The sequence below is a fragment of the Schistocerca gregaria genome, chromosome 6 (assembly GCF_023897955.1).
Source record: "Schistocerca gregaria isolate iqSchGreg1 chromosome 6, iqSchGreg1.2, whole genome shotgun sequence".
Taxonomy (NCBI): Eukaryota; Metazoa; Arthropoda; class Insecta; order Orthoptera; family Acrididae; genus Schistocerca; species Schistocerca gregaria.
In genome coordinates this window covers 161,290,794-161,308,805 of record NC_064925.1, presented here as the reverse complement: position 1 = coordinate 161,308,805, position 18,012 = coordinate 161,290,794, and the positions used below count along the sequence as shown (strand labels likewise).

Genomic DNA, 18,012 nt, shown 5'->3' with positions numbered 1-18,012 from the left:
TCGTAAAGTTACTGCTTAAAAAGTAAGTTGAAGATAAAAGATTAGCTAGATCTTGAAAATCTCTTAGTTCAAGAGACGAGATTTACTTATCAAGAAAATCACAAATTGAAGCGGAAAGTATTGCTGTTGTGACTGCAACGCATTTCAGACCCCATATGGAAATATGTACAATGTTCCATCTGGTGACTTCGATGCACGGTTGGGAAACGAACCGTCTAAGAAAAAAAATACAATCTTTCAGCTGATTTTTAGACCTTTTGTTCTTAAAAAGTGTCAATGGTGCCTTCTTTTTCAACATTTCTGAATAAATATAAGGAAAAATGGGATTGTTCCGATCTCAGTCCTCGTACAGAAACCAATAGAGTCCTATGCGGTGATTTCGATGCCCGATTAAGGAAGGACCTCCCTATGAAATAATATTGCTATCTTCCAATTGTTTTTTTTTCCATTCTTGTTTCTAAAGAAGTTTCAGCACAGCCTCCCTTAAAACCTCTCTGAAGAAATACAACGAAACCAAACGTTTCTGACAAATTAATGAATCTCAATTCAGCCATGATAAGACCTAGTTAAAGAAGATTACCCAGCAATTTCACTCGTTTACTTCATGAAAATACGTTTCACACGTCATTCTAAAACCACCTTTTACAGAAAACACTTACTCAGTATTTTTTAATAACTAATCAAGGGGTTATTTGCTATAGTTCTCTCTGTTAAACGGTTTGCTTGGAACGATTAGTAAGCAGCAAGTCATGTAATTTTATATAGTCCAGCCATTACGATATGTTATACTCATAATCTAGATCATTGAGTCACAGAAATTTCTTGTCCGTCTGAAAACAGAGGCCTTAAAAATAAGTTAATGACAGTAAACCTGGAGTAATACTGTGAATTGCCGACCAGAAACGATATGTGCAAGCAGTGTTTCCAGATGTTACTTCGACTACTTATTGGATTAAGTAAGATAATTGAAGTGAAATTCTGCGATCGGTCAAACCGTTTAGTAGATAAGTTAGATATTTAATTGAGGCATATAACTGGCATCCGTCATAACGAAAGTAACACAAGCAAGCATACGGGGTGATTCAAAACTAATTTCGTGGGTGTAATGGATGCATCAAAATAAGATTAAAACACTAAATAAAGTTTTGCCTGAAATTCCTATATTTCAGAGTTATGTAGTAGAGTAGGGATCACAAGTGCAACATAAAAAAACAACCAAAATTAACTGTTCTCAGAAAGCAAAGAAACCAAGGGATCCTAAATTCAACTCAACTACGTGTTGTACGTTTATCGCAGGACATGTTCAAAGTGACGTCCATGTAGACGAAGACAGCGAAATGCTCTAATTCTTAGCGTTCTCGAAATGTTGCATACTCCATTCAATCTGCAGAGTAGCTGTTTTCAATTCGCTGCTGTAGTTGTGCTCCATTCTAAACCTCGTTCAGAGATGTCCAGGGGTTAAGACTTACAGATCTGGCGGGCCAAGCAACCAGTCCTGCACAACCTGTCCATTTATCAGGATAAGCAATTATACACTCTCTTGCCTCCTGACTGAAATGTGCAGGGGCGCCATCGACAGAACAACATCAGTCAATATACAGGCGAACACGACACACCAAATGCTTATACTGACCCATGATGTAATGCCTATCAAAATGACGTTATCATCATAACTAGGAGATAAATCAGTCTCAGACAAAACATCATTTAACATTTTACTTTTGTTCTGATCCATACATGACATCAACGAAATGTGTATGTTTACTTAACAATCACCCTGTAATAGCTGTAACGAAATTTGTGATACATCACAATGACAGTGACCGCAGTCAGTTATAGAGAAGTTCAAAAATGTTCAAATGGCTCTAAGCACTGTGGGACTTAACATCTGAGGTCATCAGTCCCCTAGATTTAGAACTACTTAAATCTAACTAACCTAAGGACATCAGACACATCCATGCCCGAGGCAGGATTCGAATTTGTGACCGTAGCAGCCGAGTGTTTCCGGACCAAAGCGCCTGGAACCGCTCTGCCACAGCGGCCGTCTAAGAAAAATATGTTCCACTGTAGTTATTTCTTGGAAACCCGTACGTGGATTTTAGTGAGACATGGCTATACTGGTTTACAAGTTCACGTAATAGGTAGCTCGAGGGCTTCTTATTACAGTCACTAAATCTATGGATAGTAATTAGCTTCTACATTAAATGAGAAGTGGTTCGTCACATTTGTGTGTACAGTATCTAAAATGCAAAAGAAATTAACCACCGAAAGGGAAGTTCTTGTAAACGAAGAGCAGGTGGTTCAGTCACGTGCGTTTCCTCGTTGCCTTCCCCCTCCGCTCCTTCACATGAGCGAGGGCAAGCAGCAGTTGCGTCAGTGCACGAGACTGTACCCCAATCTAGATTACATTTTACGATAGCCCCGCCGCGGACGTCTTCAAGGACTGGTGTAGCCTGGTAGCAGAAGCCCTCGCGCTCGCATTCTGCTCGATGCTTCTTTTATGACAGTGCGGCGCTCCTCGCTACTAGCTGATTGTGTACGTAGCCGAGCTCTCCTATTGGCTCGGGCGCCGGCAAAAAGGAGAAGGGAATTCCGTTCTGGTTGGTAGATACTCTCTCCTTTGCGCCGCCTTCCTGGGAGCTTTTTTGCTCTTGCGCGGCCGGTTTTTTTCTCCCCCTCCTCCCCCACTCCTCCTTCGGCGCCAGACCACCTGCCGCCGAGGTGCAGCACTTGTTTTAAGGTACGGGCGAAAGACAAGGAAGCGGTAGGGGAGCCGCGCGCAAGACGTTAAAAAACGCCCGCCGAGTAGGGGGGCCAGGGGCAGAGGTAGAGAGGGGGACCGGCGGGTGGTGGGGGGCGTCTGCCACGGGGACCCCAGCTGTTTTTTCGCCTTGTTGCCGGTAAGAAGGTAGCGGCCAGCGGTAGTCGGCTGGGGCGACCGACGTCTTGCGGCGCGGCCACAAATCGTAAGGTGGCCGGAGAGGGGCGAGGCGGGGAGGGGGGCGGGAAGGGGAGAAAGGTGCGGCGATGGTAGCCGCTCGCGGGTCGGGGCAGCAGCACCACTCAGTTCTGCGCCCGGCGTTCGCCAGCGCGATACTCGGGATACAAAAATCCTGCCCCTCAGCTCTGACGTCGCGCGATCGGAGGTGGGAGAGAGAGACACAGAGTTGCGGAGGGGGGTGGCTGCGAAGAGGGGGGTAGCAAGGTCAAAGTCAAGCTCGCGCAGATCTGCTCCTCCCGCGATCGCCAGCGGACGGTCGTGTGACCCCTTAGCGGCTTCCTCCGGCTCTCAAGAGTGGGCGTTGTCTCTTCTCGAACTGGTGCCGACTGGCGGACAGCAATGGGTACAGCACGTGGACTTGTCAGCGCGGCGACCGCGGAGTGACACTGTGCGCCTCCTCGCGCTCTCGCCGCCACTTGTCTCTGTCGCGGTAGCGTCTTCGCGGGTTGACGTTCGTGTTCAGTGACAGTGCGTTGGTTTGCGCCCGGCAAGCGAACGTCGTTAGGCTCGGACTCGGACGTATTTCCTCGCACCCTTTCGGTCGCTGTCAGCGCCGCACTGCTTCCAGTGACACTGCGTGTGGAGTGAGACGTGTTGAATGGAACCTCTCCCGACTGACGAGTGCGCGCGCTGAGCCTTTGACAGTTGACACGACGGCCCTTAGCGACTACCGGACTCTCACGATGGAGACGTGCGTGCTGATTCCTCAGGAGTTCTCACTCGTGCTGACGGCCACGAGTCCCGTGGACAGGAACGCCAACCGCCTTCCCGAAATGCGCGTCAACGTGTGGACCAACGCCCGCATCCCGCAGGGCACGCTCATCTACCCGTTCCAGGGCACCATCCGGCTCGACAAGCTCGAGGTCTACGGCTACCTGGACGACAATGACGTGAGTACCGAAACGCCTTTTGATCTGTCAGTGCGCGAGGACCACGTGACGCCGCCGGATCCACGCGCTGCGCGCATCCGACGCGGAAGTGTACCGACCACTCCCGTGAAACCCGCCAAGAAAGCGATCCGACTAGTTGTGCGGCATTTCCCTTTATCCGGATGCGAGGAGCTCCGACCTTCGCGCATGACGCTCTCTTCTGTAATTCTTGGACGCTGACGCGGCGGATGAGCGCGCTTCGCGTTGTGTAATCTCCTTTAACAGTCCGCGATGACAGATGCAGTACGCCGTTCACGTCTCGATGACATCGAACTCCGTCGATGCTCGTACTACACAATAAGCTATAGGAGTACTGCGTCATCTTTACTGCATTTTGCCTTTCGCTTTGCATGCTTTGCAAAGCACGGCCTCGTTCATTTGCTTTATACACTGTACTATAAAATCTTCTCGTTTCCTGTATGAAACCACAACCCTTTCTCTCCGCTCTCAGCCCAAATTAAATGTTGACAACGTCATGATTTCTTCGGACGCGAACATTTCATTGCCTGTACAAGTACCTTCCTTAATAGTCATATTTCTTGAGATTACTAAACACTAAATATTTATTCCTCTGAAGAACGGACCTGAAGACTTTCCAGGCAGTGTGTTTGAAGTTTCGGGTGAAAAGTGTGGAAATATTCTTGAGTGACTATCCTTCATTTCTTTCGAAACAGCAACCAGAAGACTGGGCAACGGCATGCACTGTTAATTTCCTCGCTACCCAGAACAAATATCTGTACTGGAGAAGTATTACCTCTGACTCGCATAAGACGATACACTGTTTGTACATGATCAGACGGTCATGTACGACCAATGTATGGTCTTATGCGAGTGAGTGATAATACTTCGGCAATAAAGGTATTAGTTTTGGATAGAGAAGATATTAACAATGACACGCGTATACAGGTATCCTACCGTGTTAGCAAGCTACATATCTGATGAATTCTTCTCAGGTTATCAGCCGAGTGGTGGCGTCGTGATAACCCGAGAAGAATTCATCAGTGGAATACGCCGAGAAAGACTGCAGTCGCAAACGCAACATGTCTGGCAATGTAACGCTGCCACTGACACAACTGTTCAAACTTTGATAGATACGAAAAACTCGATGCTAAGTTTTATTTGCCACCAACCAATCTGTGAATTTGGCAGGTACATTAATTAATTTCAGAAATCGTTCTGATAACACAAATTTTGCATAGCGCGACAACTCTATATGTACCATTGATACCAGCTCTCCTTACTTGTGTACTGTCTGACACGTAACTCGCAGGGAAACGTCACAGGTTTTTCGAGTGTACAACAGCTTTGCAGCAGGAAAGTTATTTAACCGTAACACTTTACTAAATTCTTGACAGTTCCTCAGATTTTATCTAGTGAGGATGACAATTATTTTGTTTTACCATACAATTTCGACACTCAATAATACGGATCCCATTTTACAGTCTATTATTTCACAGTGAAATTCTTTACAGTTCTACATACGTTATTTGTATTCTCTTTTGGCCTGTCACCTTTTTATACGTAACAGAGTATCATCGTCCTCAGTCATTGTCACCGAGGGGAAGCACGAATTTTTTTTTAAAATGATAAATGCTGTTTTTTACTTCACAGATATTGTGATTCAGTGCTTGCAAAGCTGTACCTATGTTCTTCTCGGTTTAGTGGTTATAATAACACGCGCAGATAAAGGAAAGCTTATCGAATGAAGTTATCGGGCATATCTACAGACATGAAGTTTCAAATACGGAGTCTGGTAGTAGCAAATATTGCACTGTCAACATTCAAATCTAGCGCCTTTAAAACCTTTCACATACAAACGACAGTTACAAAATTAGTCAAATGTGCCAGTTATCAAATATTTTACATGAACTTTATTATGAAGACTGTCATCGTAATGTTTGCAAAAATACGCCAAACTGACTGGAAAACATTTACTGAAATACTATCATGACATGCAGAAGTTGAAACAGTGACACAATGGCAACATACACGCAATGAACTCAGGCCATTTGTTAATTTTAAAACTACCCAGTTCATATCACTAGGGAAAGCAAATATTGTTTAGATACTAAAGATTTTGAGTACTTTTTTCGTTTGAAAAACATCAACTGCCAGTAGAAATATCAGACACATTCCTGCAACGGTAGAAAAATATTGCGTATTTCTGAGCTTACGTAGAGAGGACAACATGGCTAAGTACACATCTTCCGGATATCACCTATTGTAGTGAACACACATTCACCTTCAATATTACGGTACAGCTGGATAAAAGTCCTATTTCCTCAGCTGGATTCAGTTAGTGGGAAGAAAAGTTTTCGCAGATCTGAATATTGGAAAAGAACCTTTCGATGCACGCAGAGAGAAGCTAGCAATACTCGATATGTTGAAATGTTGCGAGTAATTGTCGTAGACATAGAAGGTTCGTCAAAGCCACCGAGACTGGAGGATATTTCGTCAGTCTGAAAACACTAGAAAATAATTAAGAGAGATTATTTTATTATACTGTTCAGGCAGACATTTATGTTTTAGATCTACTTGGGCAGTTCATGGCGCAACATGACGCCATGTGCTACATTGACTAGGATAACGCTACCTGTTACAGAGAAACGCTAATGTTCTTGATACTTCGGTGGAAATCATAATTAACCTACAAAATAATGAGTTGATCGTGTTTTGGATGAAATACGTATAATACGAGAACATTTTTATGTGGCAACTGCAACTGATTATAAGACGTCTGAGAAAGAGACAATAATAGTAGAACCGGGCAATGACGATTGTGAAACTGCTCGGCAAAGTGAACACCGCCGTTTACGCATTTCAACAGACTTAACAGAACCACAGTAACCAAACCAAATCATATTTCAGTTTACCATTACGAAGTTTCAAAAGGGTCAAAGTCACAAAAACTTGAAGACTTCTCAGGATAGTTCAGTGCATTTGGTCAGTGATAAAAAGTGATTGCGTTGTAAATATTGCTCGGTTTGCAGTAGTAGTTACGGTGGTAACGTTGGTAGCCAAAGTAGGAACAATGATTTGCCGCGGATGAACGCCGGCTACTTTGTCGATAGATATGGGCTTTCTCCGTTCCAGCGGTATAGCACGGCGCGAGGCGTCAGAGTGTGACGGCTGTTAGGGAGCTAGCAGACCGGCAAACTGGCGGATTGTGCCGCTCCGCTTGCCTCCTGCGCTGTGTGCCCCACGTGCAGACCACGTGCAACATGCAGGGGGTACCCACCCTCTTCGCTCCACCCTAAACGTTCGCGCGCGTGCCTTATGGCAGGAGGGGAGCCGGCGCGGCAACAAGTGGTCTCACGTGTCAACAGGTGCAATACACGAATCCCCGAGAGTCAACAGGTGGGGGCCAGTGGCACGTGGGGTGTGGTTTACCACCTTTCCAAAACAAGAACGGGTTGAAACGTCAGCTAAAGGCCTTGTTGAAATCTTTTGTTTAAAATTAGTATACTGTTGATAAAACTAAAAATATGTGATCTGTACCACACCTTATTGCCAACGATATATCCTAAGATATATTTGCATGTTTTCGTCCCTGATTTAAAGGAACTGAAGAACACAATGCTGCTATGTGCTATTTCGGGTTCATTCGTGGAAAACAACTGACAAACGTAAAATTTTTCGAAATGTCCGTTACGTAAAAGGTAGCATTTAGCTTACGTCTTATACCCGCACTTCTTGCATAAATATTTACAATGCTCCACCTGCGTAGCCTTAAGCTGTCGCAAGCAGCTGGCTGGTATTCTTCATTTTAACTCCCTGTCTTTTTCACTGATGTAACATATAGGACAGAGATAAAATAAGTAAAAAAATTAGAAACGATTCGAAGCCCCATCTGCCATCTTCTAAAATCAAGACAAAAGAGGAAGAGACGAAATCTACGCTACCATTAGCTTTGTAGCCCAAAATGAAAAGATCCAAAACTGCAATGCGTAATTTGGTAGAAAAATGTGAGGTGCAAACATTGTAATTCTAATAGTGTGAAATGATGAAATACAAATATTTCCATTTTGATGGTATCATGTCTCTAATTTGGAATTCGAACTTCTGTGCTTATCAAAACTTACGGTGTCTTCTGCGGTAGTTTAGGTAGTTATTAGTGGAAGAAAACCACCAGAATTTTTTTCTTGCTATCTTACTACGTTACGGCAGGTTTCGTTTTAAATCATTACCGTAAGCATCTCATGCCTGAGATGATACGCAGCTAAATTGCCAGATACATAAACCACTTACCATTGATGAATTTAAAGGCTTTCAGTTGTACCTCTCTGCACAGTTGGGAAATACGACAGAGCACTACATACGTAATGCATAAAAGGGTTATTTGCTATGTCATTTAGGAATATTCTGTAAGACAGTGTTCTCAGGGGGAGAAGACAGTAGATCAACATTCACGTGTCCCCATGAGGCGATTTTTAGCCATGGTGCAAAAAGATAAGCAATGGGAGTGACAGAGAAACAGGGCTGTGGAACCACCAGATATTATTATCACTATATTCAACAACTGTTGCCCGAAAAAAGGGAGTTCGAAAAGTCAGCAGTGGCCCGCGACATTTCGCAACGCCCCGTCCAGCGCTTGCAAGCCATTTTCAGTAAGGTGTTGGACTGCAGTTGAGATAAGAGTGGAATTGACCTTATTTTTGGCCTGCGCTGTTTCTTGAAACATACGGTAATTCGGTGTTGAGTCAAGAAAGGTCCCTATTGTATACCCCGTGTTGTGTATGAAAAGCGAATATAGAATGGGCTACAATAGAAATCACAAATCGAAATCTGCACTTTAATAGACCATCATTGTACCATTAGTATTTCGTTTAAGTGTATGCTTGAAAAATCATACAGAAACAGCTTACGTCGTCAATTTCTTCTTACGCTTTATTGTTCTTTGTTCAGACACCCACTTTTATTGAGAGAGAAAGAGAACCATAAATACAGTTTCCAAACGTAGCCCTAAAGTGCTTATCCATATATCTCTTTGAATGACAGGAGTGTGAATTACCTTCGTCGGAAAATGTCAGGTGTCATAACGCGTGCTGCTTTATGTTCTACTGCGTTGATACTTCAGGCTGGATTATCGGTACGTCACAGTGATGAACAAAATAATTGTACGATGAGACTGTTGACAGCAGGACGCTCCAGCAGTACTGAACACGACGTCGATGTCGGATCACAGAACCATTCGGTACCGACGTAAACTTACTACCCTCCAGTTGGCACTGAATAATGAACACAGAAAAGAAGTTTCAGTTTTGACAATACCTTACTGACTCTGTTCTTTAATTCCAAATATCTGTGCTGTCGTCTGCAATGGGAATATGAATCTGTAGCATGTTTGTTTTGACGATGAACTTACCTTCTGTATGTCCTGATGATACTTTTCTGTGTACGGTTGTCTTCAAAAAGAGACTCGATTCACGTGGATCAATCACAACTGACCAACAGGTATCGTAAGTTTTCTTCTTCATTTTCTTCCTCTTCTTGACAACAAGGATTAGCTTACAGTTCGTTCCGTAATCACTGAAGCCATCTGTTCCTAAGTCGTCCTACAGGTCTCTTTTCTTTTGGTTTATAATTTGTTACTTGTTTAACGAACCTGTCTTCCTCCGTTCCACTGATGCGTTGTTAACATTTCATGCATCCTTGCTCATTTTGTTATATTTCCACTGATACAATATATACTAAGCTCTTCTCTTATAATACTGTTTTGTAGTTCATCTCATTTTACTTACCTTAAAAATCCCATTTTTGCCGCCTGCATTCCTCTTTTGTCATTCTAGTCAAGTGGCAGATAGCTCAACTAGAGAGCACCTAACTAGTGCAAACGAATTTACTAAATATGAATATGATTTTTTCGGGAAATTTTTTCGGGAATGTCCTGTGTAGAGAATTAAGTTCGCGTTTTTGTTCAAAGCCATAGGTTCATTAATACGCAGTACTGGTGCCTACGAATAAAGTATCTCTTTGTGAACAGACTCTTTTGCGGGAATAATCGCCCTCAGATGTAAAATTAATGTTAAGGCAATTAAGATTCACCTCAGTATCTGTATACAGGATTGAGAACTGAACGTATACCAATGGCTTCAAATGTTTTATCAACTCTCCTAGTGGTTATCCATTACCAATTTGACAATAACATAGCTTAAGACCTAAAGAGCGAAATAACATTTTCCCTCCGGAAGTCTGTGTTAATTTCTGTCTGAACTTTTGTCCACAAGGCTCCAGAATGGCAGAGGATTTGTTAATTACGAAACACGAAAAACATCCTTTTAGTGCTTCAGTTACATTTTGTTTTAAAGTTAGTCATCTGTTTGGATCGTAAAATACACTTGCAGCAGAGGGTTCTGTTTTAAGAAAGTGTTGCGTCATCTTGGAGAAAACATTAGCTTCGGTCACCACAACCATTTTGCTGGGGAACAAAGTCTACATCAGTTCTAGCTGCATACCAGTTACACTTATTAACTGGTAGCTGGCCCTTACATACGTGTTGATCTGATATATATAAACTTTATTTTGCTATTATCGTTTTCGATTCCATCAGCAAGAGTTTGAATCATAAAACGGCTTGTAGCAATGAATATTGAATATCTGTATTTAATGCTGTGAAAGCAAGGATGCGTGGTGTATAGCGTTATTCAGCACCTAAAACTCAATTGTGTTATGACATAAACAGACGAAAGTGTCGAATGTAGAATAATGACTTCTATCAAAGCTGTGTAGCACAACTAACTCATGATTTTTTCTGTCAAAATAAACATTGCTGACAAGGTCCAAGTTCTTACTGTTGGGACATGTGGGGTTCTACTGTGTTGTTTTACATGCAAACACAGTCTTCCGCGGCCCTTGTTATCTTCCACAAATCTTTTCCGGGTATGTGGCGGAATCATCATGTTCCTCTATTGACCTGCGTTCCGCCCTCATTTTCAAGTCGCCATCATCGGATTGCTATACATACTGCAGGGCCACTGCCGCATTGATGTTTTGTGTAGTGTAACTTGTGTAGTGCTTATAGAGCCAGTTTGTCAAAAACGTCAATCAACTCTATTTTCATACGTGTTTGGTATGGGAGAAATTTAGCATCTACGAAGGTATCTATTTGGAGAATGTGACTCTAAGACTTCTTAAATAATAACACCCAGTATGTTGCTCTCGACCGCGAATGTTCATCAGAGTCACGGGTATCATCAGGAGCTACCCTGGGAAGTGTGAAAGGAGCGTTCTTATTCTTTATACACATAAATGTTTTGACGGATGGGGTGAGCTGCAGTCGGCGGCTTTCTGCTGATGACGCTGCGGTGTACGGAAGGCTTTGTCGTTGAGTGATGATAGGAAGATGCAAGATGTCTTAGACCACATTTCTAGAAGGTGTGATTAGAGGCAGCTTGCACCAAATGTAGAAAAATGGAACTTGATGCAGATGAGCAGCAAAAATAATCCCACATTGTTAGGATACAGCATTAGTAGTGTTCTGTTTTTCGCAGTCACGTCGATTAAATATATAGGCAAAACTAGGACATGAGGACAGTAGTAGGGAAGGCGAATGGCCAACTTCGGTTTACTGGCAGAATTTTAGGAAAGCTTAGTTCATCTATAAAGGAGACCGAGTATAGAACACTCTTCTTCTTCTTTTAATGTTCAACACTGAGGTTGGTTTGCAACACAGCGCCATTCCTCTCTTCTGTATGCATTCCTTGTCTGCATTCCTCTTCATTTCCGCGTACGTGTTAAATCCAGCATCATTCATGATCCGTTGCATCGCCCCCGCCGATTCCTTCCATCAATAGTTCCATATGCTATTGTTCCAATGATGATGTTGTGTCTTAGCATGCTCCCTACAAGTTTGTCTCTAGTGCAACTCAATCTTGAACACTGCCCGAGTATTTCGGATAACCACCATGTCGGATTAAAGGAAGGCATCAAACCAATACAAAGCTGGGCTGCCGGATTTGTTCCAACTCTTTTCGATCAATACGAGAGTATTACTCAGATGTCTCATGAAGTCAAATAGGTATCCCTGGAGAAAACACGACTTTCGTTTCACACTATTAAGAAAGCATTATTTGAATCTGACTGGAGGACGAACATGCATTTTGAGTAAGTACCACTCAGATAAGAGAAATTATGGCTTTACGGAGGCGTGTACCCCTAGCTCTGTTTGCGAGTGGACCGAGAAAGGAAGTGACTAGTAATGTAGGTTGATTCTTACAAAGAAGAAAACAGCAACCAGCCACTATTAATACTGCTATTTATTTAAGTGAAGTAAATGACGGCGCTATTCACTTAAATAAATAGCAGTATTAATAGTGGCTGGTTGCTGTTTTCTTCTTTGTAAGAATCAACCTACATTAATTGTATACAGCCACGGTCTCACCATGTCAGTTTTAGACAAAATAGCTAGAAGTGACTAGTGCTATCAAAAGGTACACGCTTCTTGCACCATACAGTGGCTTGCGGAGTATTTACGTAGATGAAGAAGCGGCTAAAAATACCTGAGGAACTGTGCATGGTAAATCCGAAATCCACCAACAAAACTTCACAAGGTGTTCAGGGACGTTATCAGAGTAATTTGCTATAACGTACCTCTGCATTTCGGTAACTCGTTAGAGACAAAAGGTACCTCTGAATTTCGGTAGCTCGTTAGAGACTAAAAATGTAATATTGACGTAGTCCGCTTATTGCCCCAGTTGCCTTTGTTCCAGTGGTAACGTCTTTAGAACAGTAAATAATCCTGTAATATGGCACCAACACGACGTACAACGCATGTACCTATACAATAGCACACTGACTTGGTAGCCGCCGATTTCACTCGATAAACCGTCCTGGAGGTGCACTTTGCTCAACGCATCGCCAGTAAATATACCTGCACCGCTGCGTATATCTTATAGCGTACAACAAACGCTGATGGAAAAACAAACCCTATACGTAATCGAGCAGTAGGCCTACTAACTGTAAGCTTGACAGTGAAGAGTGGTTATTGCTATTATTAACAGCAAGTATGAAATCACTCGAAATTCATTTACTCTCTGACGAGCCACTGCAGAGAATGCCCATGAACAGCCACCGCAATTTTGTCGGTGGATTTCGGGTTCAGCCCGTATAATAAATTTGCTAAGTACAGATAGATAGATACATACTATCAGTTTTCCTGAACAAGGAATGCCTAGCGGGCTTCAGTTGGCGCTGCAGAGGCGCCGAAGACAAGCAGCCGCAGAGGAGACGAGAGGCAAGGCGTATCTGACGGACACCCAGTACAGAAGTTGCGCTACGCGCTGCCCTTTATTTACTGCTTCGATAAATGACACGTGTTTCGCTGGCGAACCACTTTTTCTTCTCCCTGGCATCGTCCCCGCTTGCACGTCATGCGCGCCATTTAAATTGTAGAGAGCGTGTACTCGGGTGAGAAAAAAAGCCAGTGCCGCCTTAGCAGAACCTGCTCGCCGCTTAATTGCTGGCATTGTCTCCCGCCACGCGCTGAGATCTGGGATGAGACTCATTGCTACTCACGGCATCTCGGTGCCGCGTCAGAGCCCGCCAGGCAAACACGGACAAGTCCGACGTATTCTGTGAGATGATGCTGAAACGCAAGGCTAGCTGGCAGGTTGATAGAAACGCCAGGACGGCTTCTGATATACACTACCGGGGACAAAAAACGCAGCACCGCCAAGCACAAGGTCATTTTGTTTACGAAATGAAGTGGCAGGTAGTTATTATTCCAAGAGTATACAATAACAAATTCAGATCAAACGAAACACATACGTCACAGTAAAGGGTGCCCAAACAGTGGCATCGGGACACAGAGCACTCTCAACTCTGGTGGCAATGCAAGCGTTATTCCCCTATGCAAACGAAAGCTGCCGAATAGCATCCTTCGACAGGCTGTCGCAAGCATCTTGCGCCTTCAGTTGCAGGTCAGTAATGGTTCTCGCTGGCCCTAGACAGCGAGTGGGTTCCCGCTTCACCATGTCCCATATTTGTTCAATTGGCGAGAGATGTGGTCTTCTCCCTGGCCAGCGTAGTTCAAATGGCTCTAATCACTATGGGACTTAACATCTGAAGTCATCAGTCGCGTAGACTTAGAACTACTTAAACCTAACTAACCTAAGGACATCACACACATCCAGGCACGAGGCAGGATTCGAGCCTGCGACCACAGCAGCAGCGCCGTTCCGGACTGGAGCGCCACAGCGGCCGGCTTGGCCAGGGTAGTTGCTGTACACTAACAGGAGCGCATCGCGTCGCAGCAACCATATGGGGACGTGCATTGTCTTCCTGAAAAGGCACAACACCTGCCTGTAGAAGAAAAGACAGTAGCAGGAGGATAAAGCCCAGTACAGTGTAGGGGACACGGATTATCTTCCTTTTTGCAGAAACAGCAAATGTGACTGCGAATAACTTATGGCCCTCCACACCATGAAGCCTAGGCTGGGATCTTTGTGTCTAGGGGAAGTACACATGGAGCAGGCAGCTCACCAGATCTATGCCATACAGGCAGACTGGCAGAACTTACTCTCATAACTGGAAACAGCACAGCGCAATTCCACTTTCCAGTGAATTCACTCATGACACCAAAGTAGCTATGCTTGGCGGTGTCGTGGTGTGAGTTTTAGCCTAGCCAAAGGCACGCATGACCTTAATCCTGCTGCTAGCAGACGGTTCTCAGCTGCCCTAATGACACAGCTGGTGCAAGATATTTCCAGATTTTATCCCCAGACGATGTTCCTTCAGCCACCGCTGCTCGCACAATGAGTCGAACTTGACGTGCATACTTACTACACGGACGTCCAGTATCTGGTCTACATGGGGAAGGAATATTCCACAGATGGCTCAAGAAAGCACCGACACACGACCGATACGTTGTACGCAACATGTGCATCAGTCAGTCGATATATCCATCCATCTTCCCCCAAGTCCACAATACGACCCCGTTCAATCAGCTAAAGCTGTTAAAAAGATATACGTACACGTCATTGGGGCGTGGTTGTACCCTAGAATGAATGTTAAAATATTGTTCACCTCTAACCTCAGCACAGTTACTGCATGCAGTGCAAAAAACAGAGAACGCGCGGACTGGCCTCTGAGTGCCATCTCGCTACCGATGACCGTGACAAACTAATCACTAACACTACAACCTCTCAGAATGCACATATTACACCCTGCTGCCACTAAACACAATCCCTGAGGCCGTCAACTATGACGGGTCAATAGCGACCGACCGACGGCCATGTCATCCTCCTCTTCCAAGCGCCATCATGCGGATAATGTACGGGGAGGCAGGGAGTCAGCATACAGCTCTCTCGGCAGTTGTCGGCTTTGTAAACCTTGTAGCCGCTACTGCTCACTAGTCTGGCTCTTCAAATGGCAGCACGAGGCTGGGTGCATCATGTTTCTACTTCACACTACGGGAAAATCCCTGACAGTACCGGGAATCGGACCCGGGTCCTCCACATGGAACCAAAAACCTTGACCACTGAGCTTCGGACGAGAGCGTGTCATATATGTGCGTGTGCAGTAAAAAGTGCGTTACCAAGAAATATCAGCTAGAAGCTGCAGTCTCTTAAGTCATTCATTATTCTTTTGATGAGTGATTTGGAGTTAAGAAGAGAGCCCCTAGTATGTTCAAGATCTATGTAACCAATACCATTACAATTATTTAAATAACGGAGTCATGGAACCACCAAAAGTTGATGTTGCGTTGTTTATTCACAGGCAACTAGATCCGGCCAAGAAACTATCTCCTAGACACGATAACCATTCCTTCAAATCTAAGGGAACTTCCTCCCCGTCAAATATGTGTATTTCGAACATCTGTCACACAGATGTGCGTCTATTACCTTACACATTTTTCATTCGTCACCAAGTGCAAAAATAGAAAGTACATTATAACGTTTACAATATTGTATAGCCAACGTGTTATCAGTAATTTTAAACCCGACGTAGTGTTAATACGTGACTTTCGTGTTATTGCTCGAACTAAGGTATTTGTGTATTTGTTGGGTCCGTGACGCCGTTCTTTAAATACACTGAAACCGTGCAACACGATGGACAGAAAATATTTAGGACATTATCCCGTAGATCTTACCACCAGCGTGTCGCTACATATCTTTATCACTGGGGTTTCCGGGTTTTACTGACATTGTCTGTGTATACAATCATGAAATATCATTTGGAGAGAACCGTGATTGTATCTGGATATAGAAATATTTTGACAGATACAGCAATCACATATACGTTGCCAGTTTCAACAGTGAAAAGACCGGTCGTCTTCACATCAGTGTGCAGCACAACAGACATAGACTCATCGGGTACCAAGAACTGTCACTTGTAAATTGTGTTCTCTGCCTATGGTGCTGCAAATCGGTCTAAAGTTAAATTTTGTAACGTTTCAAGCAGGTAATTTAAAATTACAAAATTGATAATGTCTGGGAATAAAAATTATTTTAATAAACGCGCGTTATGTGATCCTTCATAGTTTTCATGCCGCATACAAATGGCAATCTTCCGAGAGAAACTGAAAACGTTCGTTTTCATTTTACAGTAAAGTTTCTCAGAGCGGAACGTTCAATAATAAAGGAGTTTTGAGTTGTCTTATTCGAAATATGCACTGGTGAATTAGTAGGATGCATTTAGCTGTATTCCTCTTGTTCATTGTTATTCTGCATTATGTGAATCGAGCGATTGAAGATTTAATAATATGTTGACATATATGTGTCTTTGTACGAGAAGGAAATTGAAACGGTTTTGTTCTTGAAAGAGAGACGAACGATCCTGCACCTTCCTGAACTGTGTCATACACTACAGAATATAGTCAGCTCTGCCTCTAAGAAGCTTACGAATAATCAATGTGACTTATTACCCGGAAATTTTGACTCACAGATTAACCAGCCATTTACAATCGAAAAACTGATGGTATTTCTGAGTGGCTCCTCACATTGCGCCTCCAAAGCAACTATTAATTGTGAAGACGAGATGCTATGCATTAATTAAAGAATTAGACGTCTTCTGAAGGAGACGAGTGCCAGTTTTTTTCACACTGATGTCGCGATGACTCCTTGACAAATATTGCAGTTTTATTTCTGTTCTCTCTCTCGTGATAATCCGTGCTGGGAACAGTTAGAGAAAATCCAGATAGAAAGGTACGTGATTATATATGAATGAAATTTCAGTTGAATTTACTGCAAATTCAGCAATGTATTGTTCGCATTTTTCTGGATTTCAAAGCGTTATCAAAAATACACGGAATCTTATGTATCGCCGATATTATGCCAATCTCAAGTGTCCTGTCCATGGGCCATTGCAAGTTGCGAAGAAAATGTTTTACAGCGTTCTTGTGTGAGTTCTTTTGCTTTCTGAGCTTTCTTGGATCTTTTTTTTTTCTACAGTAATTAATACCTATATGATGGTAAAGCAAATATCTTTTCTTGAACGATTTTTCTTTATGAAGCAAGGTGTTCAATTTCGAAACTCGTCACAATTTATTTCCCCTATGGTTAAGCAAGCATTCTAAGGCGTTTGGTGGTACGGCGCTCCTTGAACGAAAATCGATAATTACACTCTAAATGGCAGCTCCATCGATCTAGTGAATGAGATGACACCAGAAAAAACTTCTGTGCTCAGGGAATCATCCCAGTCGCTAATGTCGAAATACAGTATAAGGCAGATGTCAGCTGGTTACTTCAGCGTTTAAAATAAGGTTTTAGTTTTAGTTAATGAAGACACTAAATTAGCTCGTAATGGCAAAATTTTGATTTGCGTAAGAGGTTCGAGTGAGATCGAGACAGAATATTAACTAAGCTTCTCGCATCGACTCATACAATAATATATTCGCAATAACGCATATAAGAAGTCAAAGAACAATATTATTTTCCTGCCACAATCATAATTTTGACTAATTATGTCCAAAACCACTGTAGTGACAATCTGTATGTCACAGGCAGCACTTATTTAGCTTTCATCCACACGTTACAACTAACCTTAAATTTACATTGGTGATCATTTATTTTCTGTATTTCCGGGAACAACAAACAGATTCTAAAACCTTAAGCTGGGTTTCATATGCACAATACGCTAGTAGCG

General features: G+C 43.2%; 1 protein-coding gene across 1 annotated transcript in view; it reads left to right on the top strand.

The window, feature by feature from the left end:
- The first annotated feature begins 3,092 nt into the window (after window positions 1-3,092).
- Window positions 3,093-18,012, top strand: part of LOC126278166 (zinc finger and SCAN domain-containing protein 22-like) — a 707,092-nt gene continuing 692,172 nt past the window's right edge. The window contains exon 1 of the mRNA XM_049978061.1: window positions 3,093-3,891. Within this exon, the coding sequence (XP_049834018.1) occupies window positions 3,685-3,891 (207 nt within the window). The 5' untranslated portion in view covers window positions 3,093-3,684. The remainder of the gene's footprint in view (window positions 3,892-18,012) is intronic.